A 13,518-nucleotide genomic window follows, 5' to 3' on the forward strand; every position below is an offset into this window, starting at 1 on the left:
GAATCAGTCATTTATACAAAAATTAGAGTTGTGATAAAACTATTGTTTGCAATATCATATAAAAAAATAAGTGAAAATATTTGACACTGTAGAACAGCTTGAGTCTTTATTTGTTTAACTCTGTGCTGGACTTTGTGAAGAATGCAGAAGTAGTTTGAGACTTTGATAACAAAGTCTTGCAGAGATGTTTGTACATCTGTGTTCACAGCAGCATTATTCACAGTAGTTGAAAGGTAGAAGCAACCCATGTATCTTTAGATGACTGAATGGATAAAAATATGGCATAAACATTCAGTGGGATCTTACTTAGCTTTAAAAAGAAAATTCTGACACATGCTGCAACGTGGATTAACCTCGAGGACATTATGCTAAGTAGAATAAGCCAGTCATAAAAGGATAAATGTATAACTAAACTTATATGAGGTACTTGGGGTAGTCAGAATTGTAGATGCAGAGTATAGAATGCTGGTTGCCAGGGGCTAGTGAGAGGGGACAATAGACAGTTGTTTAATGGGTAGAATTTTAGTTCAGAAGAGGGAAAAAAGTTCTGGATATGGACAATGGTGATGGTTGCACAATAGTAGGAATAACTTTAATGCCACTGGGCTGTACACTTAAAAATGGTAAAATTTATGTTATGTATGTATGTTTTACCACAGTTTAAGGAAATAAAAATTAAAATGAAGTTTGAACAAGTAGAAGAAAGTTGAGTAAGGAGAATGCAAGTCATTATTATCTTTATTAAATATATTTTTGGTATCACAGAATATTTTAAATAAGAACCTGATTACATAGTACCATGTTTAAGTTTGGCAGAAAATGATCCAGAATTTTCACATTGGCTCAGTGGGTAAAAATCCACCTGCAATGCAGGAGGCTCAGGAGACGTGCATTTGATTCCTGGGTCGGGAAGATCCCCTGGAGGAGGACATGGCAACCCACTCCAGTATTCTTACCTGGAGAATCCCATGGACAGAGGAGCCTAACGGGTACAGTCCATTGAGCTGTGAAGAGTCAGACATGACTGAAGTGGCATGAGCATGCAAAATAGTCAAAGTATTTCTATCTCTGCTCCCTCCCTCCCTTTTCAGAAGGTCCGATATTATATAAGAATCTTATTATTATATCATAATGTATTATTATAAGAAAAAAGAAACCATCTCTTTATGGTTAGTGGTGGTTTGGTTATCAACATTGGTTACATTGCTGTTTCAGTAATTGTAAAAGGATGTGAAGAATTTAGATAGAAATCAGATGAGTCTTAAAATTTTTTTTAGAGGAGTGGGAAAATAAGGCCTGTTAAAGTACCTGAGATTGTTAAACCTGAGGAATGGAAGCTTAATGGTTGCTCTACCAGGGGGCTTGACTGTCCTCGGAGTGACGGTACAGGTAGCTTTAGCTTTCAAATGGGTAGTATTTCAAAACTTCATTTCTTAGTTAGATGGTGAGAACAGATGACAGAGTTATGAAATACAGCTGCAGAGGTGTAACAGTATGTATTGCAATGAAAAATAATAGGAAATATATAGTAGTGAACTAAATCAGTGTTTGGAACTTAAGCAGCTTCTGGGAGTAACGACTATACTCAGTAAAATTCATGAACACCAAGGATAAGAGACTCCTCTCAGGTTATGAGTTAATGTGATGGTGGATGGGAGAAGGGAAAGACTTAATACCTGTGGCAGATAGTTACAGTAGCCAGTTTGATTAGTAATTTAGAGTTCCTTTCTTGTGGTCTGTTATAACAACTATCTCCAGCGTTACCCCCTCCCCCCTTTTTCTTATGTGCTGTGTAAATTATGTGACATTTCTACCTTGTGTTTTAGAAAGAATTCTCTAAAATTCTTTTTGAGATTGGTACCCCAGAGCACAGTGGTTGGTGAGAGGTAATTACTTTTTCTAAACTTTCTTTAGTTGGCCCTTGGATTAAGCTGATTGTTTGCCTTCTGGCTTGGCATGTTGGAAAAGGTAAAGTAGTGACAGCTGGATTCAGAAATTGCATTAGCTTCTTTAATATCTCCAGGTGATTTATCTGGCTTTCAGCTTTTGTCTGTGTTCAGTTCAGTTCAGTCGCTCAGTCGTGTCCAACTATTTGCGACCCCATGGACTGCAACACGCCAGGCTTCCCTGCTTCCCTGTCCATCACCAGCTCCCGGAGTTTGCTCAAACTCCATCGAGTCCACCGAGTCGGTGATGCCATCCAACCATCTCATCCTCTGTCGTCCCCTTCTCCTCCTGCCTTCAATCTTTCCCAGCATCAGGGTCTTTTCCAATGAGTCAGTTCTTCACATCAGGTGGCCAAAGTATTGGAGTTTCAGCTTCATCATCAGTCCTTCCAATGAGTATTCAGGACTGATTTCTTTTAGGATTGACTAGTTTGATCTCCTTGCAGTCCAAGGGATTCTCAAGAGTCTTCTCCAACACCACAGTTCAAAAGCATCAATTCTTTGGCGCTCAGCTTTTTTATAGTCCACCTCTCACATCCATAGATGACTACTGGAAAAATGACAACTTTGACTAGACAGACCTTTGTTGGCAAAGTAATATCTCTGCTTTTTAATATGCTGTCTTGGTTGGTCATAACTTTTCTTCCAAGGAGCAAGCGTCTTTTAATTTCATGGCTGCAGTAACCATCTGCAGTGATTTTGGAGCCCCCAAAAATAAAGTCTGTCACTGTTTCCATTGTTTCCCCATCTGTTTGCCATGAAGTGATGGGACTGGATGCCATGAGCTTAGTTTTCTGAATGTTGAGCGTTAAGCCAACTTTTTCACTCTCCTCTTTCACTTTCTTCAAAGAGGCTCTTTGGTTCTTCTTGGCTTTGCTCATCTCACATGTTAGCAAAGTAATGCTCAAAATTCTCCAAGCCAGACTTCAACAGTACGTGAACCGTGAACTTCCAGATGTTCAAGCTGGATTTAGAAAAGCCAGAGAAACCATAGATCAAATTGCCAACATCCGGTTGGATCATAGAAAAAGCAAGAGAGTTCCAGAGTTCCAAAGTTCTTCTTTATTGACTATGCCAAAGCCTTTGACTGTGTGGATCACAACAAACTGTGGAAAATTCTTAAAGAGATGGGAATACCAGACCACTTGACCTGCATCCTGAGAAATCTGTGTGCAGGTCAAGAAGCAACAGTTAGAACCGGACATGGAACAACAGACTGGTTCCAAATAGGAAAAGGAGTATGTCAAGGCTGTATATTGTCACCCTGCTTATTTAACTTACATGCAGAGTACATCATGAGAAACGCTAGGCTGGATGAAGCACAAGCTGGAATCAAGATTTCTGGGAGAACTATCAATAACCTCAGATATGCAGATGACACCACTCTTACGGCATAAAGTTGTCCATGTAACACCTTGGTTTAACATGGCATGGATTGGCCTAGGAGGGTATACCTTTTATTATCTAGAACTTCAACCTGATGTTTCAGACTTGAGGGCCCTGAATTGGTCAGACTTGAATTTGCCTAGGGTTTTGTACAGACTAGATCATTGAGTCTCAGATGTTAGTGTGAATCTAAATGGCCTTGGGAACTTGTACACATATAGATATTTGAACCTCATTGCAGACTTACTGAACAAGAATCTTTCTGGAATTTTAAAAATATTTTTATTGAAGTTGGTATTAAGGAAAAATGTAAGCATTCAAAAGGAGACAGGATAGTATGATGAACCCCTTTTTACTTACAATCAAACTCCTATGATAATTTATGGCTAATCTCATTTAATCTATATCCCCATCCACTTTCTCTTTATTGAAGCATATCCCAAGTATATTATTTCATGTTGAAATTTTTTATGTATATGTTTTATTAGGTTTCCAGATGATTAAAAAACTTTTTTGAACAGTTGATACATGTACAAAGTAAAAAATAAGGTGGTTAAAAGAGCATATAAAGTAAATCTTTCTCATTGCCCCCAGTAGTCTTACTATTCTCTAAGGCAAAGCAGCCTACAGCTTATTTATGTATGTACAGATACTAATATATGTGCAAAAATATAGATATATAATTCCCCCTTTAATTAAACATATATGGTAATATCTATTGTAAAGTACACGTTTTCCTAAATTTTGCCTTTTTCATATTACAATATTGGGAATCAGGTTGTAGCAGGTTAAATAGGTGGTTTTCATTCTTTTTCAAAAAGATTCTAGTTGGTCTGTGTATCAGAGCGTATCTAACTCGTGCCTTTTGCGTGGATGTTTTGGTTGTTTCCAGTGCTGTATCTCTTTGCACACAGTGCTCCATGAGTACCGTGTACCATATCTGAATTGTCTGAGTCTTGATCAGAGAACATGCATGTATGTGTGCTAAATCACTTCAGTCATGTCAGAGTCTTTGTGACCCAATGGACTGTAGCCCACCAGGCTCCTCTGGTCCATGGGATTAACCAGGCTCACTAGTTCCATTTTAAGAATTATTTTCATGTCTCTCCTGTTTGTTCATGCTGTTCTTTAGATCTATTAGTATATTTACAATTGCTATTTTAGGAATTTTGTTTATTGACTGCCGTTCTGTGTATATCTGGGATTGTGGGTTACAGAAGGGATTTGAAATAAGAATGGTCATGTTAAGTTATTGAAGATGAGGTTGGGGAGCTTCACAGTGTTAAGCAAGCTGGATATGTTTAAAAGGAGTTATTGATGTGGCTTTGCATCATTAAAAAGATGATAAATTGGTGGAGTTTGAAAAACTCCCCTGAGTAACAGCATAGAATAGATGCCAACAAGATTTTAAGAAAATGGATAAAAAGGTTTAGATAATAATCATAACTTAGGTAATAAGTTTTTGTAGCTGATTTCTTACCAAAGCCAGGTCAACTTAGGAAAGTGGTAGTTAGTAACAAACAAGAATTGTTTAGGAAGTTGAAAGAGGCATAAATTTATGCCTTTTACCTGAAGGGACAGTGTATCTTCCTATTCATTTTACTTCACCTTAGGTACATGACCTTGAATCAACTAACTCGTCCCTTTGGTCTTCCCAGGTGGCAATAGTGGTAAAGAACCCGCCTGCCGATGCGGGAGACATAAGAGATGTAGGTTCGATCCCTGTGTTGGGAGGATTCCCTGGAGGAGGGCATGGCAGCCCACTCCAGTATTTTTGCCTGGAGAATCCCATGGATAGAGGAGCTTGGTGGGCTACAGTCTGTAGGGTCGCAGAGAGTTGGACATGACTGAAGCAACTTAGCATGCATGCATTGAGCTTTAATTTTCTTAACAGCAAACTTGGAGTACATAAAATACTGCAAATAAAGCATTTGTCAAACTGTTGCATAGTAGGTGGTAGCTCTTATTATTTTAAGTATTGCATATATTACATATTGTAATGGCAATCTGTTGGTTATTTTATTTATTTATTTGACTGTGCTGGGTCTTAGTTGCCGCATACAGGATCTAGTTCTCCAACCAGGAGCCAACCCCACATCCCCTGCATTGGGAGCAAGGAGTCCTAACCACTGGACCACCAGGAAAGTCCCATTTTTTAGAAGAATGGAAATATTTTGAAATCAAACCCCAAACAACATTTATTAAAAACCAACTTTATATTCTGAGTACTTTGTTTTAGATCTAGTGAGAAAAAGACTGTTTTATACAGTGACTATTATAACCTAATGTCAGTCATGTCATATCATGCCTGGAGCATGAGCAGTGAGTGTATGTGTTCTAGGACAGGCTTCATCAGGAAGGTATTGTATTAGGAATTCCCTGGTGGTCCAGTGGTTAGGGCTCACTGGTTTCACTGTTTCACTGCTGAGGACTGGACCAAAAGAAGAAAAAGAAGGACAACCACTGTATCACTTTGAATGTAAAGGAATTTACTGTTAATACGTGTTCAGGGATGATGTGAAAAGGACTTCAAAGAGGACATCATGAAAATGACTCACATACTTATTTTTACAATTGATTTTTTCCCCCAAGGTAGTTCTTGAGCTTTAAGTTTAAGGAATATGACAACATTTGTGTAATATATATTTTCTGGTTTGATCATTGGTTCATAAATGATATATTGGTAATAGAATGCTTACTTTTGCCAGATGTATACAGCTTAAGGATCTGTACATTTTCTTTGGAGGGAAAATAGTTGGTACAGTTCCTTGGGCATATCTTAGCCATTGTGGCTTGTTAATAAATATTGATTGATTGAAGGTTCTCAACTATTTAGTCCCAACCTTTCATGCAGTGCACAAAGTATCTGAAACACTAATTAACTAAAATGGAGACCATGAAAATGTTTATCTTCTCCAAGGTGAAGAAAATCTTCGTGGAACTTAACTGTTTTTATAAATTATGGACTTGATTCGTTAAAAGTTTTCTTGGCAAGAGTTAAAAAATTGAACTTTTGTAGCTAATGTGATCCTTTTTTGTTTGTTGGTTTGTTTTTGTAGGTATGGCCTCACAAGTCTTGGTCTACCCACCGTATATTTATCAAACCCAGTCAAGTGCCTTTTGTAGTGTGAAGAAACTCAAAGTAGAGCCAAGCAGTTGTGTATTCCAGGAAAGAAACTATCCACGGACCTATGTGAATGGTAGAAACGTTGGAAATTCTCATCCTCCCACGAAGGGTAGTGCTTTTCAGACAAAGATACCATTTAACAGACCTCGGGGACACAACCTTTCATTGCAGACAAGTGCTGTTGTTATAAAAAACACTGCGGGTGCTACAAAGGTTATAGCAGCTCAGGCGCCGCAAACTCAAGTGGAGGCACCTCAGATTGGGGCGTGGCGGCACAGGTTCAGTTTCCTCGAAGGCCCCCAGCGATGTGGATTGAAGCGCAAGAGTGAGGAGCTGGATAATCATAGCAGCGCAATGCAGATTGTCGATGAGGTGTCCATACTTCCTGCAATGTTGCAAACCAACATGGGGAACCCAGTGACAGTTGTGACAGCCACCACAGGAACCAAGCAGAACTGTACCACTGGGGAAGGTGACTATCAGTTAGTACAACATGAAGTCTTGTGCTCCATGAAAAATACTTACGAAGTCCTTGATTTCCTTGGTCGAGGCACTTTTGGCCAGGTAGTCAAATGCTGGAAAAGAGGGACAAATGAAATTGTAGCAATCAAAATTTTGAAGAACCACCCTTCGTATGCACGTCAAGGTCAGATAGAAGTGAGCATATTAGCAAGGCTCAGTACTGAAAATGCTGATGAATATAACTTTGTACGCGCTTACGAATGCTTTCAGCACCGTAACCATACTTGTTTAGTCTTTGAGATGCTGGAACAAAACTTATATGACTTTCTGAAACAGAATAAGTTCAGTCCCCTGCCACTAAAAGTCATTCGACCCATTCTTCAGCAAGTGGCTACTGCACTGAAAAAACTGAAAAGTCTTGGATTAATTCACGCAGACCTCAAACCAGAGAATATTATGTTGGTGGATCCTGTTCGACAGCCATACAGGGTTAAAGTAATAGACTTTGGGTCAGCCAGTCACGTGTCAAAGACTGTTTGTTCAACATATCTGCAATCTCGGTACTACAGGTAGGTGATAATTATTTTTTGGTTATTTGATAAGTGTTGAATTTTTGCTGAACAAAATAATTTTGTGTGTGTATGTGGTAAAAAAGACTGCTTTGGATACATAGAGATCAAGATAAGTTCAATTTAGGTTTGAGGCTTTAAAAATTTAGGCATAAAATCTGCTCAAGCAGAATAGAAATTTCTACTGCAAATTTCTGTGCTTAAGACATCTGGTTATTTTTATTGTTAATGGAAGACCTGAAGGATTGATAGGTGGTTAATGATGATTAAATGGAAGTCTAAATATTGAGAAAGGGTTTATAGTAAATTTTGTACATTTCTTTGGGCATTTTTTTGGAGAAGGAAATGGCAACCCACTCCAGTAATCTTGCCTGGAGAATTCCATGGACAGAGGAGCCTGGTAGGCTACAGTCCATGGGGTTGCAAAGAGTCAGGCATGACTGAGCAGTAGTCACTTACTTGGGCATTTTTCAGTGCTTAAGAAAACTAGCTTTTTAAAGACACATCTGATATAACTGAACATTTAGAAAAGTTTTAAGAATATAGAAAGTCACTTTGATTAGTAATTTTAAGATTTAAACTCACTTCCATGGCTACCACAAATGTTCAAGCTGCTTTTTCGTAACAAGTTTGGTTATGTTCTTTACATACATGTTTTAGGTAATGCTATTTTGATGTTCGTACTATGGGTGGAATTTAAAGAAGAAAATAATTTCCGTGTACTGCAATGGCATGATTAATATAATGCTAGCCTGGAGTACAATAAATGGTCTTGAGGGTAGCTAATCATGACCAAGATTCAGAATATCTTAAGTTTGTAAATGTTTTAAAATTCATAGTCTTAACTGAGAAATTCTTTTCATTTCAGCTTAAATGAGTTTTATGGTCTTGGTGTATTCTGGAGCCCCACAAACCCCAACACAGTGGGCAAATAAAAGATCTGACAATATTGGCCATTATTAATAAGTTCGTAAATAGACAAAAACATGAAGTTTATTGTTGGAAATTGTTAGAACAGGAGGAAAGAAACCCACGTTATGTCACTTGGTTGATAATTAAGTTTACTAAAATATATATTAGAAATTAGAAGTATAGCCTAAATTACCCTTTATATTCCTAATGTTATAATTTTTAGTCTGAGAGTACTAGGTGCTGTTCTTAAAACCTTTTAGATGATTTAAAAGGTATTGTAGCAGTGTCATGAGTCTTAATTGATATCTCCTATAATTGGATTTATTTGACCCTCTGTGCTCCTGACCAAAAACAAATTTTTTTTCCCCAGTTTAATGTAACACAGAATTAACTTTTAGTTACTTTTTCTCTGGAAAAATTACTTTAATATCTGATTTAACAGCATGAGAGAAATAGTGTTTCCCCTTTTCCTTGTGTTCTGTGGATTCTGTCTTTTTATGAGTTTTGAGCAGTCAGCTCGCATATTATATAAACCCCCAGGCTCCAGCTGCTTGGGCTCTATATTTAGTTCACTTGTTAGTAAATGACTTCATTATATTTGGGTCCTGCATTATTCGGCCTATCAGATTTAGTTATGTGTAATACCTTGACTCCTTTTCTTTATTTGAAATATTTTCTTTTGGATGAGAGTAAAAAAAGAGCTTTATTTTTATACTTGAGATGATCTGTTTATTAAATGTTTCAAGAGAGTAAAAGAAATCCTTGAAAACGCAGTCTAAAATACTAAATATTTTATGATATTGGTTTTTAGCATTAGGCTTTTGCACAAATAGCCTCTTTTGGAAATGGAAAAATAAGGTGTGAATAATTTCTGAGTACAACTAGTAGTTTCTAATTTTTTTTTTTTTTTTTTCTTTTTTCTTGAGCTCAGATCAAGTGTAGAAACCTTCATAGTTATATAAAGTTCTGCAGTAAAAGCTTTTCATCATTGCTCAGAACTGATCAGCCTTTCATACATGTACACCCACAACCAACTCTCACTTACCCACCAATAAGCCCCTTAATTATCCAGTCACCTTTACACACACACCCCCAAACACACACACACACACACACACCCCTTATTTTAAATTATTCTGCTTCTCAGAACTACAGAGATCATGCATCAGGTACACTGGGTGGTCGTCTGATGCTCAGATTTGGCTACTTTCATCACTGATCCACTTTAGTAAGAGCAGATCTCAGAGAATCTAATTTGTTTTTATACATAAATTTCTAGTAAATAATTTACCTGAATTTCAGAAGCTATATAGGTGCTGGACTTAAAAGTTCTATGTTTAGAATTAAAAAAAAAAAAAAAAGTTTTTAATTGTAAAAAGTCTAGTGTTATTTAGCATTTTGGTTGCTGTTGCGTGGATAACAAAAATTTAAAAATGGAGTTTCTGTCAATTGGGTTCACAGGTCAAAAGAGTTAGGAAATATGGTAAATTGGTGAAAATGTCATGTAGTCCTTAATCAGGTACTGTTTTAATGTTTTGTATAATTTAGCATAAAAATAGCAGGTAACCATTATTTTTCAGCATTTGTGTGTACTTTATCAATTCTACCTTGGTTTGACTGAGTTTACTTATAAACCTGATGAGGCAATAAGGAAAAGTGTCTCATACTTGATTTTTTTACTCTTTGTTTAAAATATATTGTACTTAAAAAACGAAAGCAGAAGCAACCTAGATGCCCATCAGCAGATGAATGGATAAGGAAGCTGTGGTACATATACACCATGGAATATTACTCAGCCATTAAAAAGAATTCATTTGAACCAGTCCTAATGAGATGGATGAAGTTGGAGCCCATTATACAGAGTGAAGTAAGCCAGAAAGATAAAGAACATTACAGCATACTGACACATGTATATGGAATTTAGAAAGGTGATAACGATAACCCTATATGCAGAACAGAAAAAGAGACACAGAAATACAGAACAGACTTTTGAACTCTGTGGGAGAATGTGAGGGTGGGATATTTCAAAAGAACAGCATGTATACTATCTATGGTGAAACAGATCACCAGCCCAGGTGGGATGCACGAGACAAGTGCTCCGGCCTGGTGCACTGGGAAGACCCAGAGGAATCGGGTGGAGAGGGAGGTGGGAGGGGGGATCGGGATTGGGAATACATGTAAATCCATGGCTGATTCATATCAATGTATGACAAAACCCACTGGGAAAAAAAAAAAATAATAATAAAAAAAAAAAATAAATAAAATAATGAAAAAAAAAAAAAAAAAAAACGAAAGCAGGAAGTGGAAGCTTACCAAATTAAATATTTTTGAACTAATCACAGTGGAAACACGTAGCCCAAGTTCTAAAGTAAACGATTTGTGTTTAAACACAGGTTCATGTGTTACTGTTTCTCTGACCCGTGCAGCACAGAAACATAGTGGGGATATCTTAAAATAGACAGAGGGTGGTGGCCAGAAATTGTTGACTGCTATAGATGGTGAGGCTGTCTAGCTCTTGTAGTGATATAAGCCAGAAGTACATGCTAAGGGCATTGATTTGCTCAAGGTCAGCATGTTCTAAATTCAGCTGCTTGAGTATGGTTTCTGTCAAGAGCACGTAGGGCTCCTCAATGCATAAAAGGTTTTAGCAGCAGAAGGGGCTGTATTTATGAGGTGTGGTGGCAACATTCAGGTCATAAATATCTTTTTCTTCTTTTTTTAAATATAGAATTTTAGCCTGTGGTTCTGAGTCATTTCAGAACATAGAGACAGGAAAGTGGGCTGGAAAGTAACCTGTATAGCGGTTGTATTCTTTGCTACTTGACTGAATAATTTAGCATTAATTTTTAGCATTAGTGGTTGTTGAAGTAAATGCTGCTTTTTTTTGCATATAATAGTTGATAAAGAGACATGTAAAGTAAAAAAACAATTCGGGCTTACCAGCTTTTCTTTAGCTCATTCCCAACCCCTCATGCCTTTTTTAAACCCTAAGTATCAAAGACAGTTTCTGTAACAAAATTAAGACATACAGGATGACCTATTAATAAAATAACCAGTATTTTATATAGGGTACTTTTTTCAAGTGCTTCTACATAAAATTCCTAGTTTGTTTTTCCTATCTCAATTTCTGTGTTCTTAGATAAAACACTTGGTGGAATTCCTGTTTAAAAACTAGAAAACAGGCTTATACAAGTCAGACAGGTCCAAGTTTACAGTGCAGGTTTATCACAATTTTTGTTGAGCCCTTTCTGTATGCTGTGTTAGGTGCTAGGGATACAGAGGTGATAAAAACAGTTTCCTCATTTAATGGAGGAGAAAAATAGTTTGTCTCGAGAAGTTCTAGGGTAGAACCCTGTGTAGGGTGCTTTGGGAACCCAGAGGAGGGCACTGAGCCTAATCTGAGGGTTTAGAGAGGGGTCTGGGGAGAGATGACTCGACATGAATGAGCCTGGAAAGGAGAGAAGGGGTTAGTCATTTAGTCTTTTTTTCTTTCTGGCTTGTGGGATTTTACTTCCCTGACCAGGGACTGAACCTGGGCCGGAGCCGTGAAAGCGCCGAGTCTTGGGGAATGCCAAGGATGGACTCGTCTTAAGGAGTGTTCTCTGTCCCACAGCCACCCTTACCTAAAAGCTCAATATTGGCTGAAATTGCTGGTAGCTTTTTGTCTGTATCAGAGAACTTGCTTTTGTTTGGGAATCTTTATTAGACAAACATAAAGTTGTCAGTTGGGTTTAGTTTTAACAGACGTTTTAATAGACGATTTCCTAAGTCTATAATGTGATTTTCAATGCCATAGATTGTGGTCACAGACATAAATTCCTCCATATATCAGGCCTTCAAATAAAAATTTTGACAGAGCTCTTAAAAGGTTTTTTTTTTTTTTAAAAAACAGCTTTATTGAGGTATAATTTACATATTCTGAATTTTATCCATTTAAAGTGTACATTCGTCGTCCTTTAGTATATTCACAGTTGTGCATCATCACCACAGTTTTAGAACATTTTCTTTATCCCCTAAGAATCCCCATTCCTGCTCCCTAGCACGCTTTAGGCATCTTTCCCCGATCTTCCCACCCCTTTAGCCCTAGGCAACCAAAAATCTGCTTTCTGTCTCTACAAATTTGCATATTCTAAACATCTCATATGAATGTAATCATATAATATGTTGTTCTTTTTAACTGGCTCCCCCCCTCCCCGACTTAGCATAATGTTTTCAAGATTCATCTATGTTGTAGCAGGTATCAGCATTTCATTTTTTTATTGTTGACAAATAATTCCATTTATAGATATGCCACATTTTGTATATTCTCTCATCAGTTGATGGAGAGCTCAGTGAAAAGACAATGTGAATAGAAAACTCTAATCTGGCCCATGTTTAAGTCTTTCATTCAAAATACTTAGTGCCTGTAAAGTGTAAAGTATTGTGCTGGGTGCTGCTTATTCATTGAGGAGCAAAAATAAAGACCCTACCATCATGATGTTTACAATCTAATGTGTAGATATCCAGAAAAGTAAAGTATTCTAATGGGGAAAGAACAGGGAGAGAGACTAACAAGATAAACTTATTTTTTTGTTTTGTCTTAATTATTGTAGGCAATAAAAAGTTGCAGAAATAGTGCGAAGAATTTTTTTTTATGCCCTTGACCTAGATTCTCTAAGTGTTTCAAATTTACCACCGCTGTTTCATCCTCTTTCTCTTTCTATGTGTGTCATAATCAGATACACATGTACATTTGTTGTTGTTACATTGTTGTGAGAGCAAGTTTTAGATGTAAAACCCCTTTACCTCTAAATACTTAACTATATATAAGAGGTTGTGTGTGTTCCTAAACTTAAGGAGATCCTCTTGCATAACCCCAGTGCAATAATCAGAATCATTGTTGGTTGACATCAGTATTATTGATTTGATGAACTGAACTGCTCAATACTATTTGATTTAAGGGAATTAAAATCAATTCAGTACTAGTAGCTTATTTATAGACTTAATTCAGATTTTACCCAGTTGTCATGCTTTGCTGTATATACACAATGGAATACTACTTAGCCATGAAAAAGAATGAAACTTTGCCTTATGGATGTACTTGGAGGGTACAGTGCTAAGTGAAATAAATCAGTCA

General features: G+C 37.1%; 1 protein-coding gene and 2 non-coding genes across 7 annotated transcripts in view; 1 reads left to right on the top strand and 2 right to left on the bottom strand.

The window, feature by feature from the left end:
* Window positions 1–13,518, top strand: part of HIPK3 (homeodomain interacting protein kinase 3) — an 84,134-nt gene that overhangs the window by 19,430 nt on the left and 51,186 nt on the right. For all 5 annotated transcript variants that reach the window (XM_061151590.1, XM_061151608.1, XM_061151616.1 and 2 more), the window contains exon 2: window positions 6,392–7,490. In XM_061151590.1, coding sequence (XP_061007573.1) covers window positions 6,394–7,490 — 1,097 coding nt within the window. In that variant the 5' untranslated portion in view covers window positions 6,392–6,393. The remainder of the gene's footprint in view (window positions 1–6,391; window positions 7,491–13,518) is intronic.
* LOC133064923 (small nucleolar RNA U2-30) lies at window positions 9,325–9,396 on the bottom strand. The gene has a single exon (XR_009694772.1). It is a non-coding gene; the product is annotated as a small nucleolar RNA U2-30 (small nucleolar RNA).
* LOC133064928 (small nucleolar RNA U2-19) lies at window positions 9,544–9,623 on the bottom strand. The gene has a single exon (XR_009694773.1). It is a non-coding gene; the product is annotated as a small nucleolar RNA U2-19 (small nucleolar RNA).

Source organism: Dama dama, chromosome 1 (genome assembly GCF_033118175.1).
Source record: "Dama dama isolate Ldn47 chromosome 1, ASM3311817v1, whole genome shotgun sequence".
Classification (NCBI taxonomy): Eukaryota; Metazoa; Chordata; class Mammalia; order Artiodactyla; family Cervidae; genus Dama; species Dama dama.